This window comes from Dasypus novemcinctus, chromosome 4, assembly GCF_030445035.2.
Source record: "Dasypus novemcinctus isolate mDasNov1 chromosome 4, mDasNov1.1.hap2, whole genome shotgun sequence".
In the NCBI taxonomy this organism is placed as follows: domain Eukaryota; kingdom Metazoa; phylum Chordata; class Mammalia; order Cingulata; family Dasypodidae; genus Dasypus; species Dasypus novemcinctus.
Window position 1 is genome coordinate 36,923,576 of NC_080676.1, and position 22,373 is coordinate 36,945,948.

General features: G+C 32.4%; 1 protein-coding gene across 5 annotated transcripts in view; it reads right to left on the reverse strand.

Moving 5' to 3' along the window:
* Positions 1 to 464: 464 nt before the first annotated feature.
* Positions 465 to 22,373, reverse strand: part of BCHE (butyrylcholinesterase) — a 66,497-nt gene continuing 44,588 nt past the window's right edge. The window contains exons 3-5 of one of the 5 annotated variants that reach the window (XR_011648604.1): positions 14,652 to 14,818; positions 14,276 to 14,403; positions 4,755 to 5,147 (exon numbers count right to left, since the gene is read on the reverse strand). Coding sequence is in view for 4 of the 5 variants with exons in the window: in XM_004478886.5 (XP_004478943.1) it covers positions 5,023 to 5,147; positions 14,652 to 14,818 (292 nt within the window). In the remaining variant the exon portion in view is untranslated. Of the gene's footprint in view, positions 5,148 to 11,563; positions 11,692 to 14,275; positions 14,404 to 14,651; positions 14,819 to 22,373 lie in introns of those variants that run through there. The other 4 variants (XM_004478886.5, XM_023584766.3, XM_071214592.1 and 1 more) reach the window with 4 other exon arrangements.

Below are 22,373 nucleotides of genomic sequence, written 5' to 3' on the forward strand. Positions count from 1 at the left end.
TTCATTCACTTATTATTTTGCACAAAGATACTAACTTCAAAATTAGCATATTACAACATTGTAAAATGGATAGCACATTTCAACTAAGGAAAACCAGGAAGACTTGTTCAAGACAACTGAGAGGAAGAGTCCTTCAGGACAAAAACCTTGTTTTGTGCCCAAGGCTATAGATTAAAGCACATTGACATTGATGTGGTGAAAAACAGGATTTATGGATCCTGAAACTCATACTCTTCTGGGAGTCCTCTTTAGGAAAAATAATATAAAAATCACAAATCCAAACTTATATACAGGGCCTTGGTAGGGGTCTTTATAATTGAAAGTTCTGAAGCTTAAGATAAATTAGCTTCATGAAAAATCTTTATCTGTCCCCCTTGACCCTACAATATAATGAAAATTTGAATTACAAATGCAAATGAAATCCTCTATATCACCAGAGGATTCTAGACCACACAATAGCACTCCAGTTATTCCTTTAATACTAATGAAAAAAAGCAAAGCAAACCAAACCAAACAAATCTTATATGCAACATGAGAGAATCTATTTGTTCAAAGCAATTCTATCAGAAAAACAGTATAACCAATGATACTGCTATGAAAAACTTGATGCAGAAAGGAAGAAACTATACTTAGAAAATACTAAAAATGCTGATAAGGGAAAATGCCCATTGAATATTAATATAGTTATTCAGATTATCAACTGTGTAGGGTCTAAAGGACATTAGAAAAAGATTACCAAAGAATTAGTTATTTCATACATTTCACCAACTTAAATTCTGCCACCCTCTCCATTAGGCCATCAAAGGAAACAGTTTCAGAAGTAAATTGGCTGCAGAAAAATATGTGTATTTTCCTGATATGGTAAGAGAAGATCAGTAAAAGAGGAAAGGGAAATTTGCATGCTCTGCACACTTGATGAAGTAGTGGGTTTTGGATCAGTAATGTTCTTTTGGTTTTCTCTCTGGATAAAACTGAGATTGGCTATATGAACTAACAGAAATACATAATAAAATCATTTCTTTGCATTTACATTTTCAAGGGTTTCAGAATATTTAAAATTCTTAAGTACAGTTTCATAGTTTATCTGCAGACTCCTTTGACATGATTTTCCCCCTTCTTTCCCTAAATAGTTGAAGAAAATTTAAAAAAAGGAAAATAGAAGACATAATTTCAAGAAAACAAGGAATACAGAAATTGTGTCAAGTAAAATATCTGTTAATTCTCCAAGATGAATTGCAATTCTTAGTACTCAGCTAGTTTTTATAGTCAATAAGTAATTAATCCTAACATCTCTTTATGAACCTGGCAAGAATGGTTACTTGTATTTTTTGCAAGTTCACAACAGTTGATATATTTTATATAAGTACCTTGAAAAATAAGAATTAAAATTCAGATTCATTATTTTTAATCTAAATTATTATTACTACTGTCAAGTGAGAAAACTCTGGGTTAGCTCAAAACAACCAATTATCATCTGTAATAACCCCTAATATATGACATCTTAAAATATTATAAATATTTACTCTCTATCTTTCAAATCTATCACTCCCTAAAGCATGTATATATGTATGTATATGCATATAAATATATGTGTATATGTGTGTGTGTGTGTGTGTATATATATATATATAAATGATAACCTCAAAGAAAAAATTACTTGTGCATTTGAAGCAAGCTAGTAAGATAGGGAACCAATAGATGGATCTGGAAACTGGTAAGAAGTCCACGTGGACATTGATACCCCCAAGAAGCAAGCTAGTAAGATAGGGAATCAATAGATGGATCTGGAAACTGGTAAGAAGTCCACGTGGACATTGATACCCCCAAGATGGCTGCTGGAAGACCCTCCCCATGATTCTGCCATTCAGAACAAGACCTCCTCCAGAGGCCAGGAAAAGCTCTGGATATCACCCAAGGACTTTGTCACTGGGGCCTTATGGGGGATTGGTGGGTGGGGAAATCAATCAAAAGAGCAAACAGCTGGAACTCTTCCCCTGCCACTAGCAAAGGGGTAGGATAATTAACAGTTCAAAAGGGTGTGATGGCCTGAACTCGCTCTCTCACCTTTGGACCCTGATTCTGGCCACCTTCTCCCCCTGCTTGGATCACTACACCAGTAAACCTGGAGATTCATAATCTATAATGGGGAACTGTAGTCTATAAAACAGCCCTCTTTATCATTTTTCAGCCTCTTCCTCTTCACCTGGGACCCATGATGTGTTATTTTCTCTCATTTCTCTTCTCTCCTTACATTAATAAATTACTGGCCTAACTCACCCGATGTGCTCTTGAAACTAATTTCTGCAGTATAGTCAAGAACCTAGACAAAATCCGGTAACTTACTGGTCTTGGAAAGAAGTGTGCACCCCAAATTTATTCTAACATTTCAGTAATCTCTGTTATTGTATCTTGTTCAGAGAAAATTTCTCAGATGTCAGTAGCAGGAACATTTCTTTCTCACATAAAATGGAAGATTTTATAGTTACCTGTTTGTGATTACAAAAACAATATGAATATTTCCCCAGTTCTTTAAATTCACCATCTAAGATGAGTTGTTCTTTCCCAAACTCTGCTGTACAATGGAACTATAGACCATGAAAAAAAAAAAAAAGAGTAGTGATGCCTGATTCCACACCTCACATTATGATGTAATTGGTATGGGGTATAATGTGGACATTGAGATTTTTAATAGCTTCCCAGATGATTCTACTGTGTAACAAAGTTTGAAAACTACTGATCTGGGACACGTAATTTGTTCTCTAGAGTTAAGACAAATAGTGGTATTGTAGAAAAAAAGAAAAGCTGTACAGCTCAAATTGATGAAATTTGAATACCTTGGGAACTTGTAAATAATGTCTATACTCCCAGACGTTCTGTTTTAATTGATCTGGTGTACAGCAGGGCACAGTTATCCCCAGGGATTCTACTATGCAGTCAAGGTTGAAAGTTGACAATCACTGAGTAAAAAATAAATCCATGTATCAATGTCAAATTATCAACTTCATATATCTGTAATCTCTTGTTTATCACCCATTCTGTCCTGAAAACCTGAAGTACCTAAAACAATCCATTTGGATAAATTCAGTTACATGTGGTTGTTGCTCATCCTCCTCTACCTTTTTCTTTTTCCTCTTACTCTGAAGTAAATCTTGTATTTATTTGCCCTTTAATGGCAATCACAGTAAATGAAACTGTATCAGTTCTATCATACAAGTTTTTTTTTTTTTTGAGACTTAACCTCACTTGCTGTAAGGTTATTGTATTTGAACAAATAGAATCATTTCAGTTTATTTACCAAACAATCAAGGAGGGGTTAATGTGTTGGCTATCACTTTTTGCATTTGGGCAATTCTTCAGGTTAACTCAAATGATCCTCAGGTAAAATTTAAGAATTACCAATTGGTAATCCATGGTCAAAAAAAGCAGTCCATGGGATCTTTATATATGACTGGGATTGTTATATGAGGCTGGTGACAGATGTTTTAAAAAGGTTAGCAATGTTTTCCTAATTACTCTTTTTGTCAAGTGTATTTTTAAAGGGTCTTCAGTGCTATTACAAAGGCAACATCTTTTGGTTCATACATCAGATAATTCTACATTGAAAGGACAATCAAGTGATTCAGAAAATTATAATGGAATCTTGAAAGAATTTTACCTGAAACAAAGTTGGTAGTGTAGAACAGAAAGCCTGATAATTTACCTATCCTTTGTATGATTGTTTCTTCATCTCAGAATGAGGAAGGGACTATAAAGCAAAAATGTCCAATTACAGCAGCACGTAAGTGGTTTCAAAATTGAATTGTGTTTTATCACAGCAGCCTCTACCCAGCTGCTGTTGATATAAGCAAAGTCATACTGGGTCTAACACTAGAGCAATGAAAAATGGGACATGCTTTAACCAAAAGTATACAGACATATGGACCCATTTTGACCGATCCTAAGCACATGTTTGCAACGCTTAATGCAAACATGTTAGCATAGTCACCATTCACTCCCCTTTTGTAGAATTTAAACTCCTCTGACATCTCTGCTTTAGTGCTATTCAGTGAATTTATTCACTGGTATGGTGTACCCTTGCCAGTCAAGTTAATAAACACAGTTCGGTAATTTTAAAAATTGGAACAGTGATATAATATCTTTGCAAAAAGTATAACCATTTCTCTCCTGGAATTGAACAAATTCCTTATTAAAATCCTAATATTTCTGGGTCCAGCCAAGGGTTTCTCCATTGCAGCTGGTCTATGACTTTTGACTTCAGAGTTGTGATCATCCACCTTTCTATATTTGAGTTACAGAAAGGGTAAGTCCCATATGTATATTTGAGGAAGGCTAGGAGGTGAAGAATATGGAAAAGAGCAAGAACTGGAAGAACAGGGAATATAATTGGGGACTCATACAGGTTTTTTAAATCTATATAAGAGATAATTGTATTATTTTACATATTGTCTATTGGTAACAACATTTTGTTTCTACCATAAAGTATTTCCAAGTAACTGAGCCTCTTATTTGAAGATTCTCTCTGCATTTATATATAAAAAAAGGATGACATTGTTTTCTGTGCTTGTTTTAATGCCTTGTATTGACATTAAATTAATAAGTTAGAGAAAATAATATTTTAAACATAGTATTCAGTGTTTCCTGATCTAATTCATTTTAAAGATACTTTTGTTTCAGTGTTAATGCAAATACAAATGTGAATGAAAATAGAGCACAGATGCTTTTTAGAAAAAAAATAGCAAAATTATTCCTGAAAGAAAGTTTGAAGCAGCAAATCATTTTAATATGCATATAATTAATTACCTAACTTTTTATTATGAAATTTAATTAAAAATATTCTGGCCATTTGGGTATTAAAATGCTAGGAAAAATACTAAGTGAAAGATGTGAGGAATCGATATTATCCTCCTGGCATTTTGTTTCAGCTCTATAATAGGTTTCTTACCAGGTGTGTAAGAGAGCTACTGATATTTTTGCCTTGATCTTACAGGAAAATGAACATTCTATAAAGGGTAAATCTGTTAATTAGAGGCCAACACAGCTTTCTTTCTTGCTAGTGTAATCGTTAAATTGATTTTTCCAGTCCATCATGTAATTGTTCCAGCGATGGAATCCTGCTTTCCATTCTCTCTCTGCTTCATCAATATTTCCTGTAAAACATGGAATAACTTGTATTAATCTAAATTTTAATTGCTGTTTATATTAATTGAAAAGTAATTTTGATTACAGATGTCATTTTCTCCAAGGATACTATAGCAGTTTTTATTTTTCATTACTCATTCTCAGCTTCTCTTTCTAACTGAAAATCTTTCAATAATAATTTTATGCATTTATGAAATGTACAATGTATATAAAATATAAAAATGCATAAAATATATAAAATAAAAAATGAGTTTATTTATTATAGTATGTCAAATTATGTTATGTTAGCTTTAATTTCCAAGGATATATATACTCTTGACTTCCTTCACATAACAGAAGTTTTATTTAATGTATCCATTTGCATTTATAATTACAAAGAAGAATATAATTTCTGATTAAAACACTCATGTATGAATATGTATTAATGCATAGTAATAGGTCGCACTTAGCATTCTATATAGATTTTATACCCACTTCAATATATTTTAATTCCTAACAATGACTAGTTCTCATTACAGAACACCTCTTATGTGAAAGCAGTTTATTAATTGCTTTGCAGAATGGAAAGATTACTAAGACAGTCTCTGCTTTCAAGGAGTTTGCAAAATATATGAGTGTGTCAGGGGAGAAGAGAGTTTACATGAAAAATAATGTGAAACAATGAACCAAAGAAAGGTCTACGTATTATAAAAACTTTGAAATCCCATTTTTTGTAGGCGTGTTGTATTAAAGTATAAAATCTGTAAACCATAAAAACTCCTAAATTACATAATTTTTAAAGCTTATATTTATGTTCCTAATATAGACAGATATAGTAAGACTATAAATTGGCTGAAATTACATAAGTCTATCAGCATTTGGATTCTTTTATTTTGAAAGTTTTAGGATGCTGAGACATTGTCATTAAATTAAAGTTATATCTCTCCTGAAAAGAAGGACTATCACCTTTTTTCTTTTAATTGATACTTTTCAGTTAGGAATCTCTGAAATGAATTTTGCATGATACTAATTTGGAGAAGACAATTCAGTGTTTCATTTTAAGTTTACGTGTAATTCAGAAATATTTAAAGCACTCATACTTGCATTATAATATCTGCTGCAATTTAGGATGTATTTAGATTTTAAATGTTCACAGTGATAGACAAATATTGACAATTTATTTACAAACAACCCACTTCTATATAGAAATGGCTTAAGAAGGTCAGTGAATATAACTTGTTTTGTGAATAATAGAACTTTCTAAAAAATCAAGATTGTAGGTATGAAAGAATGATGTTAAATATTTTACCAAGTGATCTACTTTTAAGCTACTTTTTCTGATATTTAAATGTTGTTTTAAATGTTCCTTACACAAAGTAGGAACTCTAAAGTTCAGAAAGAGCAAAATTTTTGATATAACAAATAACTGATTGGTAATTTAGCTTTTAACCAGAACTTTTAATATTTAGAGAAAAGGTCTTAGTTTCAATTTCTTTTTCTTGTCTACAGAATAATGCCAAATCCATTGATTTTATTAAATATACATTTATTTATGTTTTTTTCATAATTAAAAGTTTATATAATTTAGTCCATTGAAATGCTTTACTTTTCAGTGCATATACTCCATAAACCTGAGCAGTTTTTTTTTCCCTTTAGGATTACTGGCATTGATTGAAACAAAAGAATATGAAACATTTCATTATTTTCTAATAGAATCCAGAAGATTAGTACTCTGCAAGAAAAAGAAAAAAATGTTTGAGTCCCATGAAATAAATCAGAACTAAAATTAAAAATTTTTCTCCTCCCCCACTTCTCCCTGCTCTTCTCCAGCTCTTCCTTCTTCCCTTCCTTTTCCTTCTCCTCCTCCTCTCTCTCTTCTTCTACTTCCATACCAACTTGTTTATCAGTAAGATAAATCTGAGTTCCAAGTCAATATTTTCCATTATTATGAACATCAGCAATATTAGTGTTGAAACCACGTGACTTAAATGGGCTGGCACATCACAAACAAAAAGAGGATTAAGCTTGATAAAGAAATTTCAATTTATTTTAAAATTTTTAGGGAAGAAAGAACTTTACAGTAGTTTGTGTGTTTATATTTGATTAATCATAATTATATGTTAGAATAGATTCATACTGCTTATACAAACTGACAGTTTCCAAGTTTGTAAATATTAACTAAAATGCAGTAATTTAACTGAATGGACTAATTGCTCAGGGCAGCAACATATATTTTATATTTATTTGGAGGCACCAAGAAAGAATTTACCTGCCTTAAAATGTCTTTCCACATGCTCAGTGGTGTCTGCAAGTTCACAGTTGTACTGATGAGAGCAGCATTAATCATCAGTACCTCATTTGCTAAGTGTAAATATCACCTGAAATTTAGGAGAAAAAAAAGAATAAAATTCTAAATGCTTGTGAGAAAATAGGGAAATGGGGGGGAAAGAAAGTATAGGGCTGGCTCTAAATTAAAATATCCAATATTGACAAATTCCATTAAATATTAGACTGATATTTTCATCAAACAGGGTAAACTTTAACAGTCTCTTTTTATTTGTGATAGAAGAATGCTAATTTGTTGAAGGAGTTAAAAAATTCTTTCCTTTACTTATTTGTTATATTTATTTTTCCAGTTCCTAGACTTTGTTTTGTGTATGATGAGTTATACGGAAAGTTTAACATAATAGATTATGATTTAATTAATTTTTTATGTGGAGAAAATATGAATCAAATGGTTGACCTTCCCCAGTTCTTCTGTGAAGAGTACTATATAAAGTCAATTCTATTCATATACATAATTCTCATACTATGTAATAATATGCATGCAAAGGGCAATTCATAAATAGCTTGTGCTTCATGTTAATGGTACAAATGAAAAGAAGAATATTTAATTCATGGCACTTAATTCAATTTTATGGCATTTAAATAATTCATGTAAGCTAAAGTAAAACAAAAATAGTACAAGTAAAAAACAAGGGCAAATATGCAGTATAAATAGAAGAAAAATAATGACAACGTGAATAGCAGGCATGTTTAAAAATCAAGTCCCCAAATTAAATAAGTAAATAATGACATAAATAAGAGAAAAACTTCAATATTGAGAAAACTTACAATTCAAATAAATTGTGTCCTGAAGAGCATTGCATTGAAACATAGGAGTAAAAACGTACTCAAATTAAAAAGAGATATTAAAGTAAATATACTATTGTTGGAATATTTACCTCATCTATTATTTCTCGAATAAAAATAAGTAAGGGATAAATAAGTTTATTAAGGAAGGACTTTGTTAATGTAACTAGTAAGAATTTAGTTAATTAAAAAAAATTTTAAACTTAGAGACAGGTAATTCACCTTTTCCCCAAAGAAAAACAACATGATTCAAAAATGTTGTTATGTTAACTGCATTCATTCAGAAAGTCATTAAATTTGGATTTGTAAAATGCAAAACTGGCAACTAATTTTATAAAATGAAAATTTATGTCAAAATTTCAAATAATCAAATAAACATATGAACTAAAATGTCCTCAATAATACAAGAGAATGTGTGTATTTTTTTAACATGTGTGTAGATAGTCAGAGATATTAAAATCAAACTAAAAGATATCTCCTAAGCAGGGGAATCTTTGCATACAAGGGAAAAACAAACCTGCAATTTCAGATAGTTTAGAACATACAGTACATGTAAATATCAAACATATTGGATATTTGCAAATTTGCATTGTGAGGCAAATTTTGGTATTAAATACTTTCATGATAAAACAAGCAAAACAATTTTAAGAATAATTTTTAAAGAGTAAAAAAAATAAATATAAGAGATGCTAACATATTCTGGATAAAAAGAAACCAGCAAAAACAATGACATGAAATTATGGAATATTGCCAAATTTGCATTCAGAGTCAAATTTAGTGTTAAATACATTCACACTGAAAAAAGCAAAGGTACTCTTTAAAATAATGTTTAAAAAATTAATACAATAAATATGAAAAGGTAGCATATTCCTGATACAAATAAACCAGCAAACAACTGCCCTTAGGATGAATGACACTATCTCAGAAATGAAAATTATTATTTTGATGCCATAGAATACACTTAGTATCTCTGGACGATAGGTAGAAAAAGTCTTTTATGGAGCGAAAGCTAATAAATTTATGTATCAATAATTAAAGTATGTCAGTCTCCCATTTAAAATGATTCAATGACTTTGCTTAAGGTAGAATTAAATTCCTTAGCATGACACACAAGCCAATTCATCTTTGGTCCCTGATTATCTGGTTTCTCTCCAGTTTACCGTCATGTTAAGACTCCATGCAGGTACCTCTCCACCTAAAGATTTTAAGGCCCTGGCCTCTGACTCCGTCACTTCACTGTGACTGAGCAGGCCCTGTCATATTCTCTCGTGCACCTCTAGCTTCTTGTGAAGTTCCTGGGACACAACAGCAGAATATCGGTTCTATAAATGTTAACCCAATTAACTGATGCAAAAATTAAAAAAAAAAAAAAAATGAGAAACCATTTCTCTACTAGGTATCTTGTAAAACATATGATAAAACATCCTAAGACATGTTTTTCAGAAATTAGTTAACTCTTGACTACTTCAGAAAAAAGTATCCCCTCTAAATAAAGTCACCACAAATGTCTAGTTGTTCAGATATTAATTTCTTCACCACATTGTATAAATATTTTTGTGGGTAATTGGTATTAGGAAACTATCTTTAATTATTTCTAAGTAATTTTGGTTACCATAATTTATTTGCTTTGTTTTAGTTAATATATATTTTTTAAAGCACCAGTTTCAAAGCAACCTTCCATCTCCAAATTATATCAGTTTTAACCAAAAGTCTTAAGTGATAATTTGAGGGAAGAGGATTGTACTAGAATTACTCATAGCCATGTGTAATTAGAAATATATTAATCACTTGCTATGTATAAAAGTAAATTTTGTACTCTATAGGAAAAGAAAAATGCTTAAAAATCCTGTAAACAATCATGTATGGATAAAGCTAAATTCTGGCAGATTAAAAAAGTGTCATTGTATGATATGACAAATAATGAATAATACAGCATTCGTTTTCTAAAAAACATTGGCTGATGGAAGAATGGCAAATATATGCCACATACCTTGCACAGAAAATATGAATATCTATTATAGAACTATATAATAAATTAAACACAGCTCATATTGTTGAGCTGAATATTCCTTGGGAAAAGTTTTTAGACTAACAAATTTTACTATAAATTTTTAAGGCATATTTACAGGGCATGATCCTAATAGGAGGTTAAAGATTATGAATATACATATGTATAAATTTAACAGGTCACATGTCTGTTAATTTATTATTATTTTTCCTCTCCCTATGTCATGTATTAAATCAGTGAAATTAAAAATTTTAACTAACTTGATATGAGTGGATCTGACCACATTAAAATTGTTTCAAATGAAACGATTATTAACAACTATTTTTGTGAATGTAAAATAGAGCAGACCTGTCTTAATTCTATAGGTTTGGGAATATTAAAAAGAGGGTCAATTTTCTGTTTGATGATTCAGAGAACAAAGAGAAGGACATTGCCGTGGGAGGCAGATATGATTGAAATAGGAAGTTCAGCAGGAATAGGTGAGTGGTGACTGAGAAAGTCTAGTACGCAGGAAGGAACAAGAGCTGCAAAGATCCTAAGGTAGCAAAGTGCTTTGTGAATCCTAGGAACAGCAAGGGGTCCAGAGCGCATAAAGCAGATTGAACAAGGGAGAGAGTAGTAAAAAAACAAAAACAAAACAAAACAAAATAAAAAACAACTTAGGTTAAGGGGAGTGGGTTGGCATAGTGGTAGGAAGATATTTAGGACTTGGTTAAGCATTTGCCAAGTATTTGAGCTTTTACTTAGAGAGAAGGGAAGCAACTGAAGAATTTCAAGCTGATGACTGGCATTACATTTTAAAGACCTTTCTTGTCACTCAGATCTGAAATCTAGATTGAAATGAATCTATTAGTCATCCAATGTAGATTCTCTTCCACAGCATACCTATCACTGATCCTTCACATTCTGTTTGAATATTGGTAGTGTCAGGGTAGTTAAAATCTCTTTCCCCTGCAGTCTTGCTTTATTTTGAGAATGCAAAGTGGAAGTGATTGGTAATTATTTGTTTTTCAGTTCATGGGAAACCTATAAGGAGAGAGTAGAGAAATGAAGATTTGAGAATTGTGAACTCAAGATTAAAAGTGATGGGCATCTGATGAAATGTTCGATAATAATCAAAGAGTTGTTCACAAAAAGACAAGTGGCCAGATAAGAAAACAGCACAACTCGGGAAAATGTGATATAATTTAGAACTTGACAAAAAACACACTGAAAACTAAATAAAATAAATCTGAACCACATTTATTCTCCCAAGGTGGGGTTGAGAGACAACCCACATTTTTATGCCAGCATCAAGGCTGTCTTGTAGGGTAAATCCCTGGCCATGTTTCAGAAACTTCTTCCAAGTGGCACCAGTACTGACATAGTGCAGATCTTCACCAACTTGGTCCAGTCCTTGCTTAGAGTATTCAACATTCATTAGTCATGTGCTCCTAATACATATTTAAAAAAGGAAGACCATGTAGAGTTAGCTAGAGCTGGAAAATTAAAATTGTTATTATATTAATATATATAATATATATTATTATTAATTAAAGACAACTTCTTATATTTTCTTCAGCTTTTTGTTCTCTAAAACTGGAATACTACATAAATGTCTCTAGATTTACCATTTAAGTATATGTATTTGATCTGTATTAACAAAGTACTGCACTGTGGAATAGAGAAAAGAGCTTTGGTATGGCATAGGCTTTGTAATGACTTGATTTGATATTTCAACTTGACCATTTATTATATTAGTGACATAGAAAAAATTCTGAACTTCTCAATATTTAGTTTTTCAAATGTAAATGGGACTGGTATTCCTTAAATAGTATTGTCACTGTACAGAATAAATATGACAGTTGAATCATGAGGACCTTATGTTGGGTGAAGGAAGCCAGCCATTGAAGGGTAAACATTACATGACCTCACTGATATGAATTAAACAAACTGAGCAGACTCAAAGAGCTATTGTCTGGAAGATAGGTTTACAAGAAATGAAAGGGAAAAGGAGGTAGTGAGCCAACACCCATATGGACATGATCTATGATAAGGTTAAAGTGTGTAGTTGGGCATTGAAGGGATATGACAGGAGGGAAGAGATACTAATGGGTTGGGTGGTGCAGGTTTGACAGTTGGGTAGATTGGAGAGGGTGGGTTGGAAGGTCCACAGAACTACAGGGAGGGTTGGGAGAGTGACCAGGTGAACTCCAGGGATTGGCAGTTGGTTGTGTGGTTGAAAGCACAAAGTTGGGAATGCTCTTATGGCAATGTGGCAAGGAAAGGTTACTGGTTTAGGGTGTTGGATGGGAGGCATTCGGGACAGGGTGTACCTGGAGCAGCCTTCTAAGGAGTGTGCAAGTGGTCATTTTGTCATAATATGTTGTATCAGTGCGTGGAGACCCACATAATGAGTGGGAAGGAGTTGGACTGCCATCCTGGGGGCGGGACTGGTGTGTTCACAAACAATTTTCAAAACATTAAAGGTGGAAATGTTTCAAGTTATGGACTTGAAAAAAAAAGGTGTGGCAAGAACTTGTGTTCTCATTCTTTTTTAATCCACCTACATTATTTATTCATAAAATCTAATAACATACAGCTTCAAAGATTTTGTTTGATTAAATGTAACATAATTTCTCATTATTTGTAGATATGTTGTTATAATGATCATATTATGCATTTACTTTAAAATTTATTAACATATATTTAATATGACATCTCTTTTTAGGGAAATGTGTAGACAAATAGTGCTAAAATATAAACTTTTGTCTTCAAGACACATTGGAAATAACCAAGAGCACTGTATTGTATTTCAAAAGAGCAAAGTGTTGCTGAAAGTAGGAAGTTGTTGAGGTTTGCAGAGCAAGGGCCAGCAGATGTCCAAAAAACCAGGACTTTGTTTATTCAATCTGATTTTTGTTTTTTTCAGTATTGAGAGAGCATTTTGACAAATTTCTTCACAAATTACTCATATTCACATTTTATTTTAGCAACAAATAAATTGCAATAGACCACATGTGCAGTAACTAGAACCACTCAGTTTGTCTTGTAATAAATTAGTCATTTAAAATCCATCCCACCCATTTGTTTTCCCTCAGATTGTGATTCTCTCATCAAAAAATATTTTAAATAAGGATGAAAGATGTGTGGTCTGTGATATTTTAAATGGTGTCTCTTCAGGGCTCTTGGCAGATTAAGTGTGTTCCCCCATTGTTTTTGTCACCAGGAGGACAACAAGGGCAGCTCTGTTGCTCTGCCAAGGGACACAGAAGCCCATCTCTGGATATATATTAAGTCACAGAACATCTGGTGATACATTGAGCACTGGTATATCAGAAACATCTCCAAAACAGATGGAGTACATAATTATAATTTTGGTGAGTAATGTCTGAAAATCAAAAGGCATATTAAACAATCAAATATAGCTCCGAAATGCCGATATTTTCCTGAAATTAACCCCCAACCTCTAAATTAAAACCTTCTACTATGTTGTGGTATCTGCTACATAGACTAAGAATTAGAGTGTTATAGTGAACAGAATGGTAAAGTCTAAAGGAACTAGTCTGCAGTCTGATGGCTGAAAGTCAATTATTTTTATTTGAAAAATAAAATTAGAAACTAGACTTGAGGAGCCAGATAGGTTATAAACAGCTGGGCATTTAAAACCAGACAGTGATTTGGATTTATATTATTTTTGTCAGAGAAGATAAAAGCAAGATTACACATGTTTGATCACTCTAGTAGATTAAAATATTTTCTTAGTAATGAAAGTTTTAAATAATCTCATAATCTGAAATACTTTTTCTAGTATTTCCATACATATATGTAAATAATCACTTCCTGAGGGATTATTCAACAAAATTAATAAGTATATCACATAAATACATGTTCTTAGATAAATATTTCAAAGCTCAAAATATTTAGAAATATTGGAATTGTTTTTAAATATGTAAATTTGGAAGGTTTTTTCCCTTCCTTAGAAATCAAGGGATATTTAAATTCTAAATTTATTGACATCTTGTTTTGAGTACTTACCCTTTAGTTTTATAAATTGTGTTTCTTTTATGTATTTATTTGTCCGCTTATCCATTACTTAATTCTACAAACATTGGCTGGAGAGCAAGGAGGGACCTATTTTAGCTCCCCTAGTAGATTTTGTACTCCTGCAGGGGAAAATTTATATGTTAGTTTTCTTTCTTTAACTACTAAAGTGCTGCTCATATAGCAGACCCTCAAATCATGTCTAAAGTCACTAGAAAAAAGTTGTTAAAAATAGTGTACTCATTTCAAATAAGTCGCGTGTACATGTATTAACACCATCACCATGCCTTTGATTGTTTACCTTTGTCCTTTTCCATAATCCATAATCAATTATTTACTCATACTAAAAAAAACAAAAAAACAAACATACCTGTCATTTCCAAGACTTTGGGAAAAAATAATGTCCAGAATCTGCAATGTTGATAACGTAGTTTAGCAGATATTCTTGGTGATTCTGTATTTAAGGCTAAATATCTTTGTTCAGTACTTTTGAAGACCGGCCATCTTGTGCCATTGCTCTGTGTTCCATTTGGATTTCTAAATAATTAAATAGGGACATTATAGTTCTACTGAAATCATTGTTATTTAAACAGAGTATTGTTCTCTAAAGTTATTAACAAGGGCTTTTTAAGAAGTCAGAAAAAGTGTTTGTTTTGATGATGAGTTGAGTGCTTTGGTACTTTGAAGCATTATGCTAGTAAAAGATGTAGGGATTATAAATCAAAGGAGAATATACTAGACACATTTCTATTTAACACAGAGGGAAAAATATTTTCTATTTCAGCAATGTTAGTGTTTTCTTCAAACTTATACATGCTCAAAAGAGCAATATTACTGTTGTTTCATCTTCTCTCAACCTGGGCCAAATCTTCTTCACAATAATCATTAATACCAGATGTTTCCTGCATCTGTTTCTTTCCATTTGTTCTTATCATTACTACCTGAGTTGGGAGCTCACTATACATCTCATTATTTTAATAACCTCATTATTTTAGGAATTCTCTTTAGTCTGACTTTTAAGTTCAGTGCACATTCTTGTCAATCTAGTAACTGCTTAAAAAATCCTTTGCTAATTCCCCACTGAGTTCAGATTAAGATTAATTTTTAAAAAATGGCACCATCTACATTTCCAAGCTCATTTTCAGATATTCCCTTTTTTGAGTCAGTCCAAGTTGAATTTTTGAAAAAAAAAATTAGTTTAAAGTTCTTTTTCACTTTTGCAATACTCAATAAAACAATCATATATAATCATAACATAGCAATGTATTATCTATAATCTATTACACAACCATAATTTTTTATCACATAAACAGTAACTCAAATTGCAAATAGTTTGAAAAGGGACTCTAAATAGTCACTGGCAATTCTATAAATTTCTTTTAAATTTTTATCTTATAATTAAGAGTTAGATGGTATACTAGACTCTAGAAATACAAGTAAATATAGGAAATATAGGTTCCCTCAGGGAATTTACAAGAAGCACTGTATGAAAGCAGAACTAACAAATAAGGAAATCCAAACTAAGCCTAAAAAGCCTAAAGCACACCAATTGTCAGAGAATGAGCAATGAGTACATGTTTCAAAGAAAACTACCAGAGAGAGTGGGAGTCTAGACTGAATAAAAAGAGGAAACAAGGAATTGAACCAGAAAAGAAAGTTGGGAGATTTAGGGAAAAGAAGCTGAATTAACATAGGCATAAAACATGAATTTGCTCCTTAGTTCAAATAACAATGAAAAAATGAAGTTTCTTTAATTCTAGAACTGAAGGAAGTACCATTAAAGTTATAGCTTTAGGTCATCAGTGATATTACATTAGGATCTGCTAGTCCAGGAAAATGATTGAGACTTTCATTTGAAGGCCTTTACTATTCTTCAGAGAATTTTGGCTAAAGACTTTATTGTGAACATAATGTTTTAGAAATATTGATCTTGAGGTGGTATTTAGAATAACCAAGAAACCTATGAAGTGATTGCAAGTACTTCTCTCATAAACGAAAGACTAAGTAATAAGGAATTCATGCCCTTCTCTTTAGATTCATTCTACATTAAGCAAAACCACACATGATTAACTCCACTTGATCTTTCCTAAAAGTCCAGCATTAAAATTCCTTCATAATTCAAGTAGTTTTTGTAGATTATTAATGAATAAACGTTTGGGACTATTGTTAGCAGATACAAGATATTTTTGCCCAAAGTCTGTGAACCCAGAAGAGTTTGGAAAGAAAAAGAAGTAGGTACTCATCCAGCATGGTTATCTGGAGGTAGATTTTGCCATCAAAACAAGCATCAGAAATTTATGTTTTATCATAGAAGCAGACATATTCAGCTATGAATTCAGGATATAAATTTAAATAGCTTCCTGATGGAATAGTTGACTTTATGTAGGAATTGGATGATTTAATTAGAATTATTAACAATCGGAGCTATTCAAGCTAAACCAATACCATAACAGAATTGAAACCTCCTGCTTTAGGGTATTATTTGAGAGAGGTCATGAGGAAAATTTCTCCAGATTGCAGATGGCACACTTGTCTAGGTGAATTATGTACTCTTTTTCTTTTCTTTTAAAGCCTTAGAAACTACCAAGTACAGCTGCTGGGGCTGGGTATTAAACCAGGAGAACCATTGGTCTGATTCGGTACAGCAATTCTTATGTTCCTAAATTGCCCACTTTCCTTCTAATTCCACTCTAATTAACTTATGGCACCATTTTAACTGCTCATTCATTTCTGGCTTCTGCAAATGGTGACTTAAACAGAGCTCACTTGTACTTGAGTTCAAGAGTGAAGCACAAATGGCACTGCCAGTGTTCATTTAACAAACTATGTCTTATGAAATAACCCATGACATTCCAAATTGTAATTCAGAGATAAAATTCCTTTGCCTATGGATACAGAGATAGTTTTACAAAAACATGATTGAAATAGCTATGGATGTGATGGAATATTTTACTCTATAATTTAAAGAAACATCTAAAGACTTTAAAAGTTGATAAGAAATATAATTATCTTCCTATCTGTATCAATTAATTTTTTGTGAAACACAACAATTTTCCAGATACACATTTCTGAAGTACTACATAATCTCCAAATTATGAGATAAATTTAAACATCCTGATTTTACTTTATCTCAAATATATTTTCTGTTCTTGTCACAAAATTAAGACTTTGAAGTGGAAATATGTACAATGTTCCATAAAACAGAGATGTTTATGCTCTATTTTACTATCAGATACTTTTTCTACTTCATGGTATACAAAGGTCTAAAATTTATACCTTTCCTCTTATGTAATTTTAAAAGATTTCAAGGTATAGCTTGTTAAACCAAATAAGGCAGAGTGTGTCTTCCTCAGATCCATGTTACAGAAGATTGCTGTCACTGACATTACTTGTCACTAATATTCATGCATAGACTTGGTAACTAATTTTATGAACAGATGTGAAAAAAGATATTGTTTCACATAGGATTTTCTGATATAAAGAAGTAGTATGTCTTTTGCCTCATCCATCAAGTTATCTTGTGTTTATAGAGTTCCAATCTTGCCTGTCCAATTATGACGTGGGAATTAGATTCTCTGTGATTAAGATTTCAAAGATAGTTATTTCTAAGTAAGCTATACAATGGTTTAAAAAAGTAAATAATATTTCAGTGTGTTCCACAGGTAAAAACGAAAGCAACAGTTACTAGTTGTAAATTGGCAGATCAGCTGAAACAACCTGGTGTTGTAAGATGGTTGAGGGGATGCCATGAATATCGGATATTTTTTAAATATCCAAATACTTGGTATTAATATCTCATGTCATGCAAACTTAAATGCAATTTCATTTTACATTAAAAAATTGAAGGACTAAAAGAGAATTTGAATTTAGAAAACAAATTCATGCAGTCATTCATTCAACAAATATTTATTGAGTGGCTTACTATATGTCAGGAACTATTTGTGTCACCAGAGATTCTGTGATGACAAAAGAGACAGAAATTACTGCTTCTTGCAGGTTTCATTCTTTGGGGATGAAAGATAATAAACATGATAAATAAGGAAAATACATAATATGTCAAATAGTAATAGGTGTTATGGATAGTAATGAAACAAGGAATAAGGTGTGGGGATAATAGAAAATGGCAAGGGAGTAAACGTGTGTATTTGTGTCAGGAAGATAAGGGCAGCTTTACAATATTTGATAGGAAAGCTTTGTAAAGGACCATTTAAGTGGAGACTTGAAGGATGGGGGTATGTGTTTATTTGAGGAAACATTTCGACAGAGGGAATAGGAAGCAAAGTCTACAAGATAGACATGGGCTTGGGGTTTGCAAAGAAAATAAATCACAGTGGTGTGGTTGGAGACAGGTAGGGAGGAGGTAGTATGAGATGGGTTTTCAGAAGTTACAGAGGGGCCACTTTATATAGGACCCTATATGCCTTTGTAAGCTTTTTGCTTTCACTCTAGTGAGATAGGAAGCAATTGGAGGGCTTGAACAAATAAGGGACAAGGAATTACATATTTAAAAAAATAGTAGACTGTAGACTGTGGGGGTGGGGAGGAAGAAGGGGCAAAAAAAGCAAGGCCTGAAGCATGGAGACTAGTTAGAAAGCTACTTTAATAATTTAATGAGACAGGGAAATTCCTTGGAGCAGGAAGTTAATAGTAGAGAGAGAAGGTTGTGTTCAGGTCTTACAGAGGTATTGATGGTAGAGGCCTTGTGATGGATCAATGCATTAGCTATGGAGAGGAAGGGAATAGTCAAGGATGACTCCTAGGGTTCTGGCCTGAGAATGTAGGAGGATAAGTGGAGTTACCATTACCAAGGTGAGAAAGGGGCTAGAGGAACGTATTTGCAAGGCAAATCAAGAGTTCAGTTCTGCCCGTGTTAAATTTCAGGTCCAAGTGAAGCTGGTAAGTAGCCAGTTGGAATTTAGTGAATAATCTTTATTTCATTGATGGAATCTCTGCATTACAAATAGTCTCATGACCTCCTTCAGACTGTACACTTCCAAGAGCACTGGAAATGTGACTTAATTTATGAATAGACATTCCGTGATGACCCAACTGAACTAGTCTCTATCTCTTCAGATAGTTTTATTTACTTTGCCTGTATGAATTTTGCTCAGAGGTTCTCTGCTTTGTGACTGCATTGCTAAACTCTCGTCTGTATCATAATTTAAGTTATACTTGAAACCATATGTATTCAAACCACCTAGCCCGAACCCTAACCCTAATATCCCACCCCTTTGTCCATCCAAATAAGGATTACCTATTCACTCATGGAAGAATGAGCTTACTTTTATCTGGAGATGTATTATATGACGGCAAAGTAGATTGTTTTAAAGTCCACCATACTATTTTTACCCCAGGCAGCTGTTTGTTATTCATTCTTTGACTCTCGTTATCTATTGTGTGGCAGGAATTCTCTATGGGCAGTGGATATAGCAGTGAACAGAACTGATGAGAGACCTGGTCTTAGGGATCTATCAGTTAAGTAGAGCTATAAAGTAAATAAACTAATAGATATTACAAATTCAGATAATAATATTGTCTCTGAGAAAAAGGAAAGGAGGATAACCAAATGGCTTTAAAGGGCATGTAGGAATTTGGAACTTACTGTTGGTCAAAGTAAGGAGTAGTGAAATAAATTGAAGAAGGATATTAAAAGCCAGCCTGCCTTCCTTCCTTGCTTCCTGGCTAAAACTTTCTGGCTTCTGTGTAGAAACAGAAACTTGAGACAGATGAACAGCCTGGACTTTATAATTCTCAAATAGGCTAAAGATAGCTCAGGCAATTCTTTCCAGACTCTTCTCTAGTGACAGTGATGAACGTGACTTCTGAATGACTTGCTAATTGCAGATAAGTCAGTCACACAATTTTACTTTTAAGTCTAAAGCAGATGTGCCATAATACAAACTACAAAGATAATTATTTTATACTGAGTAGTATTTTTAATAACGTGTGTATTTAAAGGTAATATTTCTTAGCCACTATCTCATGAATTTAAGAAAAAATACCAATCAGTAAGAAAGCTTAAGAATCCTTAATCTTAAATTCTATATTCAGTTTTATGATTAGAGTTACAGTAATATTTATATTGTTAGGATCATATATATATTTTCAGCACTCGTATATGAATATGCACTTATGAACATAAACATCTGCTTTATTTTTCTTAGAAATAGAATCTTAAAATATCCTAAATCTGACGAGTAGGAAAAGAGATTATTTATCACCTAAGTAATGGTAGCTTTATAAAAGATTATTAGTTTATCTGCCAATAATATATTTATTTTGCTTTTTAAAGTTTTTCTGATACTAAGACCTTGATTTCTATTTCAGGTAGCCTAATTTTAAAACACGTTTAAAATGACTATAAAGAACACAGGGAATATCTGGGCAAAATATTAGAACCATGCCTGGGCCATAGTAAAATATTTAATACATGAAACCTGAGATGATGAAGAAGAAGAAGAGGAAGAAAAGATAATGATGGTGAAGAGAGTAGTAACACTGTCCTACAAACATCACATCCATTCCATCTCCTGCTTACATCTTTCACCAAGAGGGGACGTATAACTCACTGGAAAGGTTTTACCAAACAACAACAACAATAACAAAAACAAGACATGTGAGGTATGTCTTACAGAGATACAGAGGGATTTATTAACTTGGCAAATATGTGCTAAACATGGGATTCAAATCAAGCATGCCTTCCTCTAAAGGGCATGCTCTTTCATAGCATGTTGGAAGCTCAATTAAAAGCATGCCTTTTTTTTTTTTGAGGTGAAAGAAAAATCAAGAAACCCATATTCTAGTGTCAAGTGTTTACATTTTCAACTTCTATGATTTATTTCAATACTCATAGGATTAAAATTATATATAACTGAATTGCATCTTTTAAACATATAAACATATCTATAATTTAAAAAATTATCATCCTGTTTTTCTTTTAGGAAGCACATTTCTTCAAAAATGCATTTACCAGTAATTAATATTATTTGCACATTGATGAGACACAATCTCCAGGACATAGTTTTAGTTAAAATATAGATTTATTTTTTCACTATATCTCTTTTGCTACTTGCCATCTTTTATATTGTTAACCTTCTTTTTTGTGGGTGTATTTGTGTGTTTAATTTTTAAATGTGTTTTTGCTTCCCATGCTATAAAACAGTGATTCTCAATGGGAAGGCAAATAAGAGTGAGTGGATATTTAAAGTTTGTACTTGTATTATTTTCAGAACTTTTTAAAATTGCACATATCCAACTAAAGATTTCAATAAAGATGTATGCCCCATTCCCTACCTTTATAATCACTGTCATTGTGATCTAATATTCTGACAACAGGTAATATTTCGTTATTCAAATGTTTGTAATAAATAAAAAGATAAAGCCACCATTTAGGTTATTGTTTCCTAAGGCATAGCCTTGGCTCAGTTTTCCTTTCTGCCTCTCTTCATTCCCTTGGCACTATTATTCATACTCACATTTTTTAAACTATTCTTGTAGGTGGTGATTTCCCATAAGTCTCCCTACATCCTTTTACCCATACCTTTCCTGCGTTCTAGCCAGGAAATTCTAGCCACTGCTTATGTGTATATTTAATTTTCTGCTTTACCCTTCAATTCGTTAGGTCCATAACTATATGTAACCTTCACTTATTCCCACAAAAGTGCATGCCTTTTATGTCCCCCATTTCAGTTAATGCCCCAAACCAGCTGTCAGTGTCACATTACATCCTAGGCGGCTACCTGGCACATAGTTTGGAGTCATAGCCTTCACAACCAGACTCTGCTCTAAAAACTGATTAAGCTTCAATAAAGTTATAAAGTTATTCAATTTCTCATAGTCTGTTTACACATAAATTTTTGATAAGTGGTATCAAGGAGACCTGACCGACTGAAGTAAAAACAGAAGGTTAGTAGAGATAGCCAAAGAACATGATATGTAGACACATGTAGAAAATGATAAGAAAGTTGGATTTTATTCCAAGTATAATGAGAAATCACTGGCATTTTTATCGGGACAGTGATAGATCTGACTTACACTTAGAAAAGATCACTCTAACCATGGTGTGAAGAATTAACAGCATAGAGGCAAGGGT